This window comes from Notothenia coriiceps, unplaced genomic scaffold (genome assembly GCF_000735185.1).
Source record: "Notothenia coriiceps isolate Sejong01 unplaced genomic scaffold, NC01 NC01_scaffold00017104, whole genome shotgun sequence".
NCBI lineage: Eukaryota > Metazoa > Chordata > Actinopteri > Perciformes > Nototheniidae > Notothenia > Notothenia coriiceps.
This window is the reverse complement of record NW_011349805.1, coordinates 1-16,323: the sequence shown is the minus strand read 5'-3', so window position 1 is coordinate 16,323 and position 16,323 is coordinate 1. Positions and strand designations below refer to the sequence as shown.

Genomic DNA, 16,323 nt, shown 5'->3' with positions numbered 1-16,323 from the left:
ACTCAGAGATCGCGCGGCTGTGGAGAAGAACGTGTTGCCCACATTCTGTTACTGAGTTTAGGCTAGTTAGCTAGCAGGTTTATTGTTTTGGGTGCAGTCACTTTTGCCTCCACTTGCTGTTCAAATAAATGTTGAAAGAAAAAGTAAATCTGTTTACAGTTCTGTTTCATATGGGTGTTGAGAGATGTAGATGTAGTCCCTAATTTTGCTCTCNGATGCGTTCACTGTGGAACCTGAATTCTCTCACCAGATTGATAACTTCTTTGGGTTCCCCACTTCTCCGCAGTGAAGACAAATAGCTAAGGAGGAAAGTTTACATAGCATTAAGAAATATAGCATCACACCCAAAATGTGCAGCATAGTGTGAGTCATCACACTTAATTCTCTGAAAAGCCTGTAGGATGATTTTTTGTTGAGTTTTGCTGTTTTAGCAACACACATGGTTTAAAACGGATAATTGGCATAAGAACTACAAGGCGTGGCTGGAATGTGTGGAGAAATATGTCACAACCGGTTTAATCGTGAGTGGTGGTGGTGTGTATTACTTGTCTAGGTGTGGATTGGGAATGCAGGCATGGCTGTAAACGGTCTTTGGGGGGCCCTCAGATCCATTCCTCCCAGATTTGCTTCCATCCTCCAACTTTCTTCAGAGCCCTCTTCCCCATGGTCTCCTGCTGGTACTCACAACACTCTTACTGCAACCAATGCGCATATTCATGCACAAGCATTAACCCAAAGACCAGGAAGAATGTGTTGGGCAATAGTGAGTCGACTTACGGGAAGATGTTTCATGACTGGAACCCCAAAACTGTAGATGTTAAAAAAGCAGCCCATTGGTAGACTCTTCAACAGAGCAGCAGAGATATCTGAAGAGAGGGAGAAAGATGAGTAACGCCACTATTTCTAAAGGACTGATTATAACCATACAAATAAAAGAAATGCAACCTGGCACTCTTAAATAACGTCCTCTGCATGCTGCCAGATCGATCCAATAAGAACACAAACTCTCCACATGAGGCGAGTGAAGACATCACAGCCTGGGGGAACTCAGGGTACAGACTCAGCATCACCACTGGATCCCCCATCAGAGTGCCTGAAACACAGGAGAGACACAATTAATGACCACCACCACTCGAAACTCAAAATCAAAATGTTGAATAATCTCTATTGTCATTATACTGAGGTATAATGGAAAAGACACAAGAGCATATCGAGCCATTTTCCTTTAGATAGAGGCGGATGACAATGGAACACCTTCACTAAAGTGCACTCACCAGGCTTGGCAGAGGTCTGTCCTGCCTCCACCACAGCTGTGGGCTGGTGGGCATCTTTGTAATAAATCAGAAGTTCAACATCTCTGTCAAACTTGTGTCCTGCAGCCAGCTTACTTGCAGTTCACAAAACAAACAAACACATATAATATATCAAGAGATACTTGTTTATAGTTGTGATAAAGAAGCACACAGCCGACTTCAGCACTCTACCCACCGTGGCCTGGCTCTGCTCTGTGTTCAGATACTCCAGAGGGTCCAGGGGACAGTTGGACTCTACTTTAGAGAAATGACGAGGAGAGGACACTCAGGCAGAGAAAGACAGACTGTAGGGCACCAGAGAGGCGGGAACAGAGGTCACCCGGACACCTTCACTACCTGTAAGCAACCGGAGACACGTTATGAATATCAGAGGCAGTACAGACTAAAACCTCATTCTTACACAAGTAAAAATGATTAAACACAGTTAGCATCAAAGGCATATCAACAGCTGTGGATGAAGGACTGATATTTTTCTTGCAGTGTAACAATACTCTAAGCAGTGTTGTAAATTAACTTAGTACTGTATAGACAGTTACTTTCACTTCATAGGTAATTTGTGTCCTTTTACTGAAATAGATTTTTTAGTATCTTTAGTTACTTTGCAGATTTGGATGAATATTGTGAAATATAATAAACTCTTAACACTTTAGTAACAACTGGAGTAAATTCACAAACTACCCTGCAGCATACAAAGTCATTATAACTAGCTGTACCTTTACTAGCTGTGATGAACACGTTAATTAAACAATAATTATAATCAAATCATATATTTTTCTGAAATGGGCCAATGTACTTTATGAATACTTTTAGTAGTTTAAGTATATTTTGATCCAATACTTTTGCACTTTTACTTGCATGTGTAGTCTGAGAGGCATTTCATTGCATCATGAAAAGTGAAAATGAAGGTATACTTAAGGACATTTTTGGGAATTAATAGAAAAGTTCATCAAGAAGAGAAATCAGATGAAACGGTAGACTTGAGATTTCTGTCAGAAACGCCACCTCTGGCTGGGAGAAATACGGTTATGTGTACGTGCTTATTGTGATGAAACAGGGTCATGAGGATGTAGTGTCTACAGTAAAACCAGCATGAGAAAGTAGAACACAGAACAACATGTTACCACAAGTGTAACAGGAAACAAGCACCTGCAGCTGACTTCCAGTGAATCTGGAGGTGTAGCAGAATAGTTCCCACACACTAATGGTGTTACATGCTTTGCACACTGTCTAAATGTTGTTAATCAACTCTTGGGTGAGTTCAAGCTTCTAACTGACTTTCGGAATTGCTCATAAGATAAAATCAAACCAACTGAAAGACTTTGTGTGGTTTGCAGACGTGTTGCAAACATATTGTGGTCAGAGCAGTACATCTTTCTTCTTGGCCTCTTTGTATCATAAACAGAATATTTGTGTAATGTTTATTTATTAGTAACATACCAGCACTAAAGCCCGGAAAGACAATAATCTCTTATTTTGTTTATTTTTTGCAACATTCAACCCCACTAACTGAAGTTCAACCCTTTCCCTATACCGTTGGCTAGCAACTGATGCCCCTCTTTGCATTGCCATAAGAAATGTGGGTAACCAAGGAGCGAGGAAGGGGTTGTAGTGTTTGCAGTTGTTTTTTTTGGTTTTGTGAGGAAAAGAGAGAGTGATAGATGGAGGGCAGGGGGGTTGGGGAAGGCCTTAGTTGAACACCCTGGCTGGTAATATATGCAGCCCTATTGTGGCGATTCAATGCACCGTGCAATAATGGGGGGTAAGGAGGGGCACAAGGCGGTAGGGGAGCTATGACGAGATGTCTTCTGCCTCATGGTGTGCCCCCATATTCTGAAAACACAGTGAAGACCAGTTCACATAAACCAGGCTCTTGTCCCAGTTAAAAAGAGCTTCTCCCATTCGTACCTTGTTTTTTTTTTGGTGTCACTGAGGATCTGGCAAAAGACAAGAGCCCAAGGAAAGACACATTTGAAGACTGGCTTATTTTGCTGCACTGACAAGAATGCTGTGATAGCCTACTTCAGTTTCCTCTGCTGACAGGTTGTGGGCAAAGTCTACGCTGTCATATTCACGTACATGTGTCGAGAGTACACGTCTCAGCTAATGCACCATTATCTCAAAAAGAGAAAAAGGTTTACCATCATGAAGTGAGGTGAGAACATTTTCATTTTCAACATAAGCTAAAGTTTGTCATTGCCTGCTAAAATGCAAACCTAAAGTTAAATCAAAATGTATTAGGTGTTGAACTTATTGAACTTTGACAAAGAAAAGTTGATATGAAGTCAAGCTTTTGTTAATACCTAACTTGCTTTAGTTTGTTTGATGACTTCCTGATCATTTATCAGGAAGATGAGAAGTAACTTAAAGTGAATCACAGTACAGTGATACACATACAAGTAACACATTTGTATGATGTTCAAACTACACATTTGAATAATCCATGTACTGGTGTCAGATATGTATTACTCCTGCAGAATGAGTGAAAGGAGCATTATTTGTGCTCTCAATTTAAACAGACAACGCCAATCAATTGAAGCTGCTCTGCTGAATGCTGGTTGGCAGAGTAAGGCAGTTGTTTATAGGCCTCCTGCTTTGTTTCGCTCTACCCCTTGTTACAGCACAGACCATGAGAACAAAGCCAAAGTATTGTATCTGAATAAAGATGACAAAGAACAATAGTAGCCTCTGTAAAGACAAGGCTGAGAAAAATGTAAGGGGTGGGGTTTTGTGGCGGGGGGGGAGGGTGGGTTAAGGAGTTTGGAGAGGACCGAAAAGGACACATGGATGACTGGCACAAACTGACCAAATTAGAACAAATCACTTCTAAACAATAGGCTTTGGGTCAATGCATATTCCCCCGTTTAGCAAGCGGAAACACTTTTTCCATGACTACATCCTGACTCATTAAAGAACTAATTCCTTAACGATGGTTTAGTTCAATGTTTGAACACACAAAATAAAATTTAAAAAAATGTCATATTTATGCGATTTGTAGGATATTGGCTAATTCTAATATTTTCAAATCCAATTTATAAACTTGCCTATCTGCCTTTAATGCAGGAAATTGGGTACAAAACTGTATATTGCATATTTTTCATTCAGGTAGGATGTGAAGCACTCACCCCGTCTCCACGACATGATGTCACAGGACAGAAGAAGAATTTGGGAAGGGAGTGGAAAGCAGATGCAGTTGTTTATTCTCGCCTACCTTCTCCTCCTGGCCTTACCATGCATGGGCTTCCTCCCCAACTTTTGGTCCAGAGTGCTAACGTTGTCATGGGACTCACACACACACCAGTACATCACTGAGCAGGCTATTCTCAATGTCACCCTGGAGACCCTGAGGAGCACCAAAACATCTCAGGGGAACAATGAAGAGGAACAGGTGAGCTGATCTCAGGGTTTTTACTTTACATTCAGTATAAAACAGTATTAAATAACTACTATTTCTATTACGCAAAGGGGTTGATGAAGGGACGTTGAATGAATGCTTGATTATTGCTTTCTTCTGTGTTCATATGACATTACAATTTAGCAGAAGCTTTTATCCAAAGTGACTCACATACACTACAATGTCTTAAACATGCCTACAGGAGCAGTTTGGGGTCAAGTGTCTTGCCTAAGGACACTTTGACATATTAACTGAAAGGGCTGACGATGAACCATCGCACCTCTGATTATTAGACACTAAAGTTGAACCTGTGAACCGCAGCTGACATTGAACACATAACTGCATCTTATTCGAAATGATAAATATCAGCCTTTATTTCTTTTAGACCAGACTGGGCCGTGGCTTCTGGAGAGCTGTGGGAGAGGTGGTGAAGTCCAATGCGGCCATGGACTTCCTGAGCAGCACCAGGTCCGACCCGGTGTACCACTTTGATTCGGAGCAAGTGGACAGCGCCATGGGGATGTTACGGCAGTTCTGGGCTCAGACTCTGCTCTCAGTACGGGCCAAAGAGTACCAAAGTGCTCGTCACAGCTTGGGACAGCTGTTTCACTCGCTGCAGGTACACAGCTGCACTGTAAAGAAACATCAGGAGGATTTGAGGAAGAGAGGAGAGAAAGTTGATAGCATGCTTCCACATTTTAACCTCTTGGCTTATATTGGACATATTGTTCTAAATGACACCACATGTTATGTCAAGCTTAATGGACAAATTAGAAAGTACCTGCGAAATTCACAATTATGCAAAACATCAGCTCAAATTAAGCCAGATGTGCCGGATTAAGAGTCAACTTCTTTAAAATATTTTTTTAGTGCTAAAAGTTGTATTTTTTTGTAACCATAGCTACAGACACTACAATAACCATTCAAAGTGATTTAAAACACTTGTCTTTACAGTCAAAATGTCATAAAAAAATAAAGGAAGGAGACATGATCAAGAACATTAGGGATGTTGCTTTTGGGTTGCATTTTGAAGAGATTTTGCTTTGCTTTGTATCTGTGCAGTTTTTAAAAAAAAGTAAAAAAGTAAATGTGGAGTGGTGATGTTGTGATGATGGCTATTATATAGTGGGGCATTATAACTTCTTCAAATAATAAAAATGTAAAAACTAGGATTGTCAACTTAAACACTTAATTGACATTCTTCCAAACTGCTTACATGGCCACTCATTTGTATTTTGCAATGGCTAAATATTCCCTCCCATGACGATCCAAGCATCCAAGTGTGCTGAAAATAAAAAACCTCAACTAGTGCTTTGTGTTTCAATCCTCTGCTTTACCAGGATTTCTACAGTCACAGCAACTGGGTTGAGATGGGCCAGCGCTCCATTTACCTCCACCTGCTGCAGCCAGAGGAGCCTGCCGTGCCTGTGGCTGAAGGTAATACTTCATATCTGCCTTGACATGTGCTTTTTACTCTGGAGTTATTCACACATTGTTCATTGCAATATATCTTGATTATCAAAATCAACAAAGGTGATGGCCTTCACTACAGTATTGTGGTATTTATGCTCTGGATTCCTATTAGTCAGTCAGCCTTTGTCACTATTCATTTTCTGGCAGCACAAACTCAAGTGCAGACACACAGCTCAGTCAGGTTGACTTAGAGCTAAGATAACTAGACGAAAGGTCAGTTTGTCAATGGAAAGTAAGTTAGAACAGGCAGCAATCTGACTGGTTTCACCACCACACCAACATGTGGACATGCTTGACCCTTTAAACAATAGAAAATATGATTGTACTATTTCTACACTGTTCAATGTTAATGACCATGAAAAACAGGTTTGCTGGAACGTGCCTGATGGACAGAGACGGGAAAACACTGAAAGCAACTGTTGAAAAGTGAAGCATGACAGACAGATTATCATCACTTTGCCTGGAAAAATGCTCATATTCTCTTGTTCCAGTTCCTCAAATGTGACAATTTGTATCTAGAAAACAAATCGCCAGATTGATAGAAAATAAAAATGATCTTTAGTTGCAGCCAGGGGCGGACTGGGAGGAAAAAGTGGCCCGGGGATTAATTGACAGACATGCCCACTTAATGCGCGGCATGTATCGGCCGGCCGGCGACGAAAGTAGGTTACTTAACAAAAAACCCTATGCATTTAATGTTATTTTGGACCATTATTCACATAGTAATCACATTACCTGAGCCCTTGAGTTGCCTAGAGCAAAAATAGTTACAGCATATATTTATTGATTTTAATGTTAACAGATCAGGGGCCGTATTCACAAAGCATTTTATCTTACCGCTAGGAGTGCTCCTAACTCGCGCTAAAACATTTTACGTAGGAGTTTTTTCTTAAAAGTTATTCACAAAGCCGCTGAGACCTACTCATACTAAGGATAAATCACTAAGAGTGAACTAAGAGTGACGCGCCGTTGCTATGGATGACGTCGATTCTCGTGCATGAGTTTAGAAGCGGTCAGTACGGTGATTGGTTGTTCAGAGTAGGCGGTCTCGGTGAAANGGTTGACAAGTATGAATGGAACACCGTCACTAAAGTGTACTCACCAGGCTTGGCAGAGGTCTGTCCTGCCTCCACCACAGCTGTGGGCTGGTGGGCATCTTTGTAGATGCCCACCAGCCCACAGCTGTGGTGGAGGCAGGACAGACCTCTGCCAAGCCTGGTGAGTACACTTTAGTGACGGTGTTCCATTCATACTTGTCAACCCTCCCGATTTTCGCGGGAGACTCCCGATTTCATTGCCCTCTCCCGGTTTCCTCCCGGGGTCATATTTCTCCCGATTTCTGACAAAATCAGATTTAGTCAGGACTGTTTCCACTCAGACTTTAATACAGCTACACCATTGTTTGGTTTCCATGGTAACACGTCTCTTTAGTAGCGCGCAACTGAAAGTCTGAGAGGGTGAGGCAGATAGTCGCAGAAAAAAGAACAAGAATCGACAACTACTTACTCTCTGACTGCGGTCAAGCCAGCCTCCACTCGGGAAGACCTAGTCAAGCCCGCCCGCACGTGATATTGCGGTGCGCGAATATCCTATGCATTACGGTGGAGTCAAAACAAATCATCCCTCTGTGTTTAGATGAGAATAAAACAAAAAAATCAGGACATTCTGATGTAGAGTTTCAAAATAAAAGACCTCATTAGCTATCACCCCCCCGCCCCATTTTGCATTTTGAAATGCTCCCGATTTCTGTGGTCTCAAGGTTGGCAAGTATGGTTCCATTGCAAATGTCATTATCCTATTCATCCAAAGCTATATAAATGAAAATTCTTAAATGTGTACAAATAATTGAACAAGTGCCTTCATATTCTGTTGTTGCTTTTAGGATTTTAGTTATCCAGTAGTCTTCATATATTCTCTCTTCCTGTCTTCAGGATACTCTGCTGCTCCTAATGAAGAGTTTACCAACGGGCATTTATGTCAACATCTACAGTTTTGGGTCCAGCTGTAAACACATCTTCCCGTGAGTCACTCCCATATTGTATTTGACTCAGTCACAAAAATGTGCTTAATCTTTTCTCTGTAATTGTTGGCTCATGATGGCTCATGATGGCTCTTACAGCAGACAAATCATTGATATGAGATGATTCTGCAAAACTATTGATCGTTTTTAAAGATTGTTTAATTGCTCACTCTCAACATTTTAAAATGAATAAATCCTACGAAGTGTATATGCTTGACTACTGCTGTACAGTAAATACATGCCTTTAGTTTATGGGAAGTAATTTTAATAAGTTGGTATTACAACTGGATGGGAATTCTGAATTGCTGTGTAGAAGTTGTTTGTGCGACTAAACCGGACCTGCACTATGTGTGTGTGTTTCTGACAGCACTACTAGTGTGGAGTACAGTGAAAGGACCATGAAAGAGGCTCTGAACAAAGTTGAAGAGATTGACGCAAATCTGGGAGGAACTGAGATCCTTGAGCCCCTTAAAAATATTTACAGCCAGGCCTGCATTTCAAATCAACCCTGACAAGTAAAATAAGATAAGCCTTTATTGTCAAGTATTTTAATTGTCTAGAATTAAGTCAAGTGCTAAACATATACACACAGACACACACACACAAACATACATGCTGAAAAGGTTATACAAGAATCAACAAAAATACATTAGAGTTGTCAACACCTTGACAGAACTATGCTGTTTGGTATTTCCCCTTTGCATTTGAGTTGTCTGTCTGTATGGTATTTATTTTGTTTATAGTTCAACAGTAACACTGAAAAGACAATCGCTGAAAAAAGACACTGCATCTGTTTCTTTGGTGAGGTCCAGGTTGAGCTGGTATCAAATTGGCCTGTTCTTTAGTTACGTCCTGTTGTTTGGCCATCCTTAGTTCAGTCCAGCTTCTCCTCTCAGTTTGACTTGCTTCACGTCCAGGACACACCCAAATCATTCCATTTTTTTATGGAAAGTGCTGCATCTACAGTAAGAGTTATTTTTGCGTCCTTTAAAAATCATGGACATATAAGGCAACATGCAATTGCTTGGTGCAGCATTTCTTTATAAGGGAGGCATGTGTGTGATTACTACTAGAACAGAGTGTGAGGAAGGGGTAGTGATCTCAGAAACCAGTGAGATCTATCTATTATCTTTACTCTATCTTCTGTGATGTCCCGACCTTATGCTCTTTTTCTTTACTCTTTAACCTCAAAGTGGGAAAAAAAGGTATCTACAAAAGCTAAATTGAATTTGAACGCATCTGTATATTTCTATAAATACAGTCAATTGTTAAACCCTGAGCAAATGCCAGGGACTACTGTATGTAGAAGTTATGGCCAAGGCCGGATTAACCATATGGGCAACATAAATATCACCATACATAACACCACTTTTCTATAGGGTCAAATTAATATATGATCCAAACCGTCTCTGTACTGTAGGTCTCACTATGTATGCGCTCAACTTTATTACTACGCGGCAGCGGTGTATAGCCGAATCAAAGCCCCACCCTTGAGCAACCACACAATTTCACTACATATTTTACTTATGTAACTCTCAATGTTTGTGACTAATAGAACTCCTTGTGTACTTGTACAGCCAGCCAGTCATATTTTGGCAGTGGGGTGCTGCTCTGAGGTTTTGAGTGATATTACCTAGGTCTTCTTGAGCCATACACTGTCTTGAGATCTTATCCATTGCATCTTTGTCTTGTGATTTTTGACTGAAAGGGCAAAAGGCTAGACCTACTTTGGTTGAACTATGTGGCTGCGTCCCTGCTTTTGACAAATCGGTGTGTGCGATTTGACATGCCAGATTGACTGACAATTCTAAATATTGGTCATGTTGGTAGGATTGGGTAGGCGTGGTGTAACTTGTTGGTACGTGGGTTGTGGGGGGGGCCATGAGTGCTCAATGCCAGGGCCCCTGGAGGTACTAATCCGGCCTTGGTTATGGCAGCCCAGGGCAACACTGCACACATTTAATGAAGAGCTCTCAAGCCTTTACTATTAGTCTGTTGAACTTTCTCGAATTGTCATAGTCCCATATTAAAAACACGTATCATTGCATTTGGTGACATTTTGCTTCATAGAGAGGACCACCAGTCAGTGGATTTATTTTGAAAGAAATCTACACCTGTATTTTCAGAACTACACTGGGGGTGTTCATAAAAATTAAACGATATTTCACAAAAATGGCCAATATGATTGATTTAATAATAATGATATATATTTATATTTGTAGCAGCTAAACTACACACAGATACATTAAAAACAAACTCAAAAATTGAATTGCCGCAGAGGCACCACTTAGTCAATATCATGCAGAATAAATCCAATGTCCAGAGCAGACGGGGCTCTGGTTTCAGACAGAGGGTGAAAAGAGGTGCTGAGGTACAGGCAGTAGGAGAAAAAATAAAGACCTTTTTGAACATTAAAGCATGTAAACATTTCACAGTGGAGGCACAACATACAAATATTAACCAAAAAAATATTTTTTACAGGGCCGCTTTGTAAACAATGATATAATTCATGTCTAATATAAACATCAATGGAACAAGGCTAGACCCCTAAGATGTCTTAAATCAGTATCATTCATTCATAAATCAGTCAGCAACATATTGTATTTATGTCTCAAAGCACTTGTATAACTAGCATCATATGAGGCTGAAGGTTCTCTACACACGCTCAGCAGTGTTATGCTTTATCATTTTGGTAAATTAGCAATGTAGCACAGTGATATCGAGTCTTTCTGTTTGAAAACCTTTTTGCTCTTTAGGGAGCTGTGTTTGTTTGTGCATTTTTCCTGCTGAAAAAAATACAATTTGACAACTGAAGTGCATGCATATGAATTTTATTGAGAACACTTCATGACAACTCTTAAAATCTAAACAACATCTTTTAACAGCAAGCTGTGTCAAACAGTCCACATCACTGTTTCTAAAGTCTCAATGCACTGGTGAAGCTTTTACGCCAATGTGCGATACACTGGTCAATAAGTGTTCTGATTCTCTGAAACTCTTCTCACACTGGTCACAGGTGTAAGGCTTCTCTCTGATGTGGATACGCTGGTGTTCCTTCAAATTGCTTGAGTTCCTGAATCTCTTGTCACACTGGTCACAGGTGTAAGGCTTCTCTCTGATGTGGATACGCTGGTGGTCCTTCAAATTGCTTGAGTTCCTGAATCTCTTGTCACACTGGTCACAGGTGTAAGGCTTTTCTCCAGTGTGGATGCGCTGGTGGACCTTCAAATGGCTTATTTGCCTAAAATCCTTGTCACACTGGTCACAGGTGTAAGGCTTTTCTCCAGTGTGGATGCGCTGGTGGACCTTCAAATGGCTTATTTGCCTAAAACCCTTGTCACACTGGTCACAGGTGTAAGGCTTCTCTCCGATGTGGAAACGCTGGTGGATCTTCAAATAGCTAACATTTTGAAACTTTTTCTGACAGAGGACACAGGTGTAAGTCTTTTCTCCAGTGTGGATACGCTGATGGACCTTCAAATGGCTTATTTGCCTAAAACCCTTATCACACTGGTCACAGATGTAAGGCTTTTCTCCAGTGTGGATGCGCTCGTGGACCTTCAAATTGCTTGAGTTACTGAAACTCTTCTCACACTGGTCACAGATATAAGGCTTTTCTCCAGTGTGGATATGCTGGTGTTCCTTCAAATTGCTTGAGTTACTGAAACTCTTGTCACACTGGTCACAGATGTAAGGCTTTTCTCCAGTGTGGATACGCTGGTGGACCTTCAAATTGCTAAAATGTTTGAACTTTTCCTCACAGAGGTCACAGGAGTAAGGATGTTCTCCAGTGGGGATTCTCCGGTGGACCTCCAGATCCATATATAGTCTGAAACTCTTCTTACACTGGTCACCTGATTGTGAATTTTCTACAGTGTGGGTAGACTGATCTTGTTCCAGCTGTTCTCCAATGATACTCTCCTTACGTTCATCATGAGGTCTCTCTGGGTTTTTGCTGGTCGCTTTCTACAGTATAAAGCAAAGAAAGAAAAGGACATAGAAAGTGTATTAGAAGACAAAACATTTTAAATTACAATTTCTAATCATATAGGAATGTCTAGAGTCAAAAATGTATGTGACAGAACTAATATAGTAAGGTTTTTAATGAAACCTGAAAAGGCATTCTGACTCATAGCCTTAAATACCACTGAATAAACACAGGATTGCAGAAAAAATACAACATCCTTAACTTGATACAACTATTGCACAAAGACGCCCTGATTGGTTATTTGATTCAGGCTGAATTAGTTTTTCTCAAAAAAATACATAGAAATGGCTTGGCATTCAGACACATCTGTTTAAGGAACCCTTTCAATTAAATATTATTGAGGACATGCAAAATCAAAATTATTTTTTTCCCACCAATATCATGATGGAAAATGGACAGCTAAACTTTTAGCACAATGACATTGTTTCAGTAATCTCATTTGATCAATAGTCAACCTAAAAGTTAAATGAACTTACCTCTGCTGATGAACTCATTCTGCAGCTTGTGTTATCTTCTACCAGATGTTCAGCCATATGCAATAACAGCAATGACCATAAACCTTATTCGCCAAACACAAGAATACAAAAAAACATGTATTGTTATTCAAAATGTTAACCTTGGAAACTTGAATTTGACAAAACTGCAGTCAGCATGTCGTTGTGTCCCCTGGGCAAGACACTTCGCCCCAAATTGCTCCTGTGGGGATTGTCCACAGTATTGAGTGTGTAAGTCACTTTGGATAAAAGCGTCTAACAACAAGTGACATGTAATGTAACAAAACAATCACTACCACAAAGCTTAAAGAGAGGTAGAGTCGATCCAGCTAGACACTTGTAAATCTAACAATAGAGATGTATCTGGTGCTTTAGTTTGTGCATTTCTTAAATACATGCAGCTTCAAAATGAATTATGGCTTTATATCGTAAACATTAATAGCGACAATAACACAATTTAAGTCGAGCAACTCAAGTCAGCCAATCTTGCGCAGAGAAAGCAGGTCATCTATATCATTACCAGTTACCAATATAAAGAACAAAATACTACAAGTCAAACGAAGTTGCTCCTGTAAAGCAGAGACCGTCACACAGCATTAGAAATGTTGTATTTCTTACCGTTGTGAGGGAGTAGTTTAAATAACTTGCGCAGGTTAACGTCTTTACTCGGGTGAGGTTTGATAGATGCACTGATTGTTTCCATGGTGACCACGGCTGAATCCAATTCAAAGATTCCAATTTAAATGTTTTAAAAGTAAACAACAAAAGCATAGAACAACCCCCACAATAAATACATGATATTGTCTGAATCTTGACCAAAATACTGCACACTGAACAAAGATGTGTAGTTATTAACTCATCTAAATAACAAGGGGGGAAACTGGATCAAAAGTGGTTGTCATGGCAGATTTGGATGGATAATGCAAAATATAATCAACACAAGACTTTAGTTACACCTGGAGTAAATTCACAAGTTACCCTGCAGTATACAAAGTAATTAAAAGTAGCTGAACTGTTACCTGCTTTGATAACACTTTAATGCATCAATAATTATAATCAAAACATATAATATATTATTCTGAAATAGTCCAATCTGAATTATGAGTACCTTTTACTCTTTGAACGTTTGCTTCTAACAGAGTATCCCTACACTACTTTTTACTCAAGTACTAGAGCTGAGTACTTCTCCCACCTCTGCCTACAACCTTTACTACCTAACCTACCCAGCAACAATAAAATCCTGCACTTTCATGTTTTCTATTTTTCCCTGGTAGATTACTATTTGTCTTTTAAATGTGTATCACAGCTTTGACATTTTAACACATGTATCATTAATGGATTAAAACTCCACACCTGCTTTATTATTTGTGCAACACAAACTATGAGAAACCTTGTGCTCATTGGACAAAAAACACGAAAAATCAATTCTTGAGCGTTTAGCGTAGATTTATGGCCACAGAGTATGAATCAGTAATACTTTTATGTCTTGTTTTAAATGTAGAATTGTGAGTCTCCCATCAGATCAAGAATATGACGATTTGTTGCTAATGGAGAAAACTTGAACAACTTAAAGATCTGCCGGCCGTAACCTTGGTGATCTTTTAACAAACTTTCTAAAACATTTCGGGTTTGTAAATCCTAAAATGCTTCCAGGTCCAGGACATGATTGTCCCTCAAAAAGAATCTCACACTTCAGTGGAAGTCTTTATTTTTCATGGACACCACAACAAGTGGTCCAACACCAAATGGGGTTTCTGCAAAGAGGAAGAGAATAACAGAAGAGCAGTCTGATCCATTTAAAGATAAGATTAGATAAGATAGAACTTTATTGATCCTAATTTGGGAAATGTTTGTGTTGCAGCAGCATAAAAAGACATGGCATTGTACAATAAAAATTAAAAGGCAAGAAGTAAACAAGAAAGTAGAAAATACATATGTTGAATTTACAAATTAACAATAACAAGATATTCAAGGAAGTAGGATTGTCTAAGCTGTGATTTAAATTAAACAATAGAATACAATATCTGCAATTTATCAGCATGTATACATTCTTGTAGCACTTCAGAGACATTTGTGAATGATAGGAGTTAGCTGCTCTCATATTGCATCAAGCTCCACCCACCGGGAGCGCTCATGCATTGAAATCAAGCGTACCCGGAAAGCATGACTTTCATTTTTGTATTTGTAAGCTTTACTTTTTAAAAGTTGTCTCCCCACACCTGCAGCAACTCCAGTAAACCCCGGATACGAAACATTGGTCCTGACAGGTTGGAATTCTTATCTCCGTTTAAACTACTGTAGCGTCTGAGGTAATATAACAATGAACGCGCTGAAACCCCGTTTTAATAACTGCGTGTTTCTGTTGATATTGTTGTTTCGAATTTACATCTGAGCTTTACAGACATCAGCTTCTATTTTCTTTATACTTAAACACTCTTCAGTGACATAAGCCTATTTTTTTAAATTATATTATTAAGTAGTCATTATTAAGCATGCAGCTGTTTTTCTAAATAACACAGTTGTATAACAATGCATGCTAAGTATAGAGAATAATAATTGAAATACACATTTTTAAGACGCAGACTGAACCAGGAAGGGTGGAGCAGTAGCCCAAGGCAAAAGAGATCTTAATTATTTATTTATAGCGGATTACAGTACATTTGTTGAGAGAGATGCGCACATTGAAGTCATCTGGCATGACATATGTGTACAGTTGTGGGGGATTTAATAATTTAATTCGTAAATTTCTGTTTGTAGAAGTAATCTGTCCTTTTGATATACTCATCAGTTCATATCGGATAACCTTTGTGTCATGATTGCATGCTAAATCCTATGGAATTGGTTAAGGGTCACCTACAGAAGGATGACATGCTGACAGATAGTATTACAGCTGTAAAATGATCTAAGTCTTCAGACACTGACTGATGCCAGTATTCTGTTTTTTTTTCACTTTTTTACAGCGATATACTCTTTCACTTGAATCACCAGTGTGTCTGTGTTACTGTTTACTACTGTTATAATATGTATTTGGTGAGACGTTTGTAGATGGACATCATAACCATTCATCTCTACAGCAGGAAGAATATCTCATATGTAATTATGTATATGCTCTTTGTTTTACAGGTAAAATGGAGAACTGCTGTGGTCTGCTAACCTCTAAAAAGGAACCAGGTACAGTTGTTTCAACAAAACTAATAAAAAAAAGTATTTTTTTCTATAACCTGGAGTCATGTAAGATTACAATTCTAAAGATTATGCTAGGTTTAAAGGCCATTGGGCACATTTTCAAAAATAATCCTAAATAAGAATTCATACATGTGATTTATATGGTCTACGACATGAACAACTATCTACCAAATCCAAAAACTGGGGGGCTAAAATTAAAATGTGTGATGTTATCATGATGGCACCCAGAAAAAAAGCTTTAAAGAAAGAATACCTGATGTTCATAAATGTTGATATTTAATAATATATCCAGGGCCATGGAAATAACACATATAAATTCCTCTATTACCTGGAGTGAAACAAATATTTGTTTCATTGTGTATCCTTCTCGGTCAGTTCCTCTGAAGAGTGTGGAGGTGGAGCTGGAGGTGAGGGACCATGTGGCTACAGTGGTGTCCACTCTGAACTATGAGAACAAG

The 16,323-nt window shown here is 39.4% G+C and overlaps 2 protein-coding genes and 2 long non-coding RNA genes across 4 annotated transcripts; 2 read left to right on the top strand and 2 right to left on the bottom strand.

Annotated features, from left to right (window-relative positions):
• Positions 1–224: 224 nt before the first annotated feature.
• LOC104950159 (uncharacterized) lies at positions 225–867 on the bottom strand. The gene is made up of 3 exons (XR_798893.1): positions 778–867; positions 546–695; positions 225–299 (listed from the first exon to the last, which is right to left on the bottom strand). It is a non-coding gene; the product is annotated as an uncharacterized lncRNA (long non-coding RNA).
• Positions 868–3,180: 2,313 nt separating this feature from the next.
• On the top strand, positions 3,181–6,682 carry LOC104950161 (von Willebrand factor A domain-containing protein 7-like). The gene is made up of 5 exons (XM_010776645.1): positions 3,181–3,465; positions 4,416–4,698; positions 5,090–5,323; positions 6,045–6,141; positions 6,669–6,682. Exons 2-5 carry the CDS (start codon positions 4,450–4,452, stop codon positions 6,680–6,682), a joined length of 594 nt encoding a protein of 197 aa, XP_010774947.1. The 5' UTR covers positions 3,181–3,465; positions 4,416–4,449.
• Positions 6,683–11,122: 4,440 nt separating this feature from the next.
• Positions 11,123–12,679, bottom strand: LOC104950160 (zinc finger protein 239-like). Its single transcript, XM_010776644.1, has 2 exons — positions 12,662–12,679; positions 11,123–12,163 (listed from the first exon to the last, which is right to left on the bottom strand). Exons 1-2 carry the CDS (start codon positions 12,677–12,679, stop codon positions 11,123–11,125), a joined length of 1,059 nt encoding a protein of 352 aa, XP_010774946.1.
• A 2,153-nt stretch (positions 12,680–14,832) lies between these two features.
• On the top strand, positions 14,833–16,323 carry LOC104950158 (uncharacterized). Its single transcript, XR_798892.1, has 3 exons — positions 14,833–14,988; positions 15,803–15,850; positions 16,241–16,323. It is a non-coding gene; the product is annotated as an uncharacterized lncRNA (long non-coding RNA).

What these genes read in the sequence shown, in the direction of transcription:
- LOC104950161 (XM_010776645.1), top strand. Translation starts at nt 4,450, where the DNA reads ATGATGTCACAGGACAGAAGAAGAATTTGGGAAGGGAGTGGAAAGCAG. An exon ending in GGAACAATGAAGAGGAACAG is followed by an intron (nt 4,699 to 5,089) that starts GTGAGCTGATCT and finishes TATTTCTTTTAG; the next exon opens with ACCAGACTGGGCCGTGGCTT. An exon ending in AGCTGTTTCACTCGCTGCAG is followed by an intron (nt 5,324 to 6,044) that starts GTACACAGCTGC and finishes CTGCTTTACCAG; the next exon opens with GATTTCTACAGTCACAGCAA.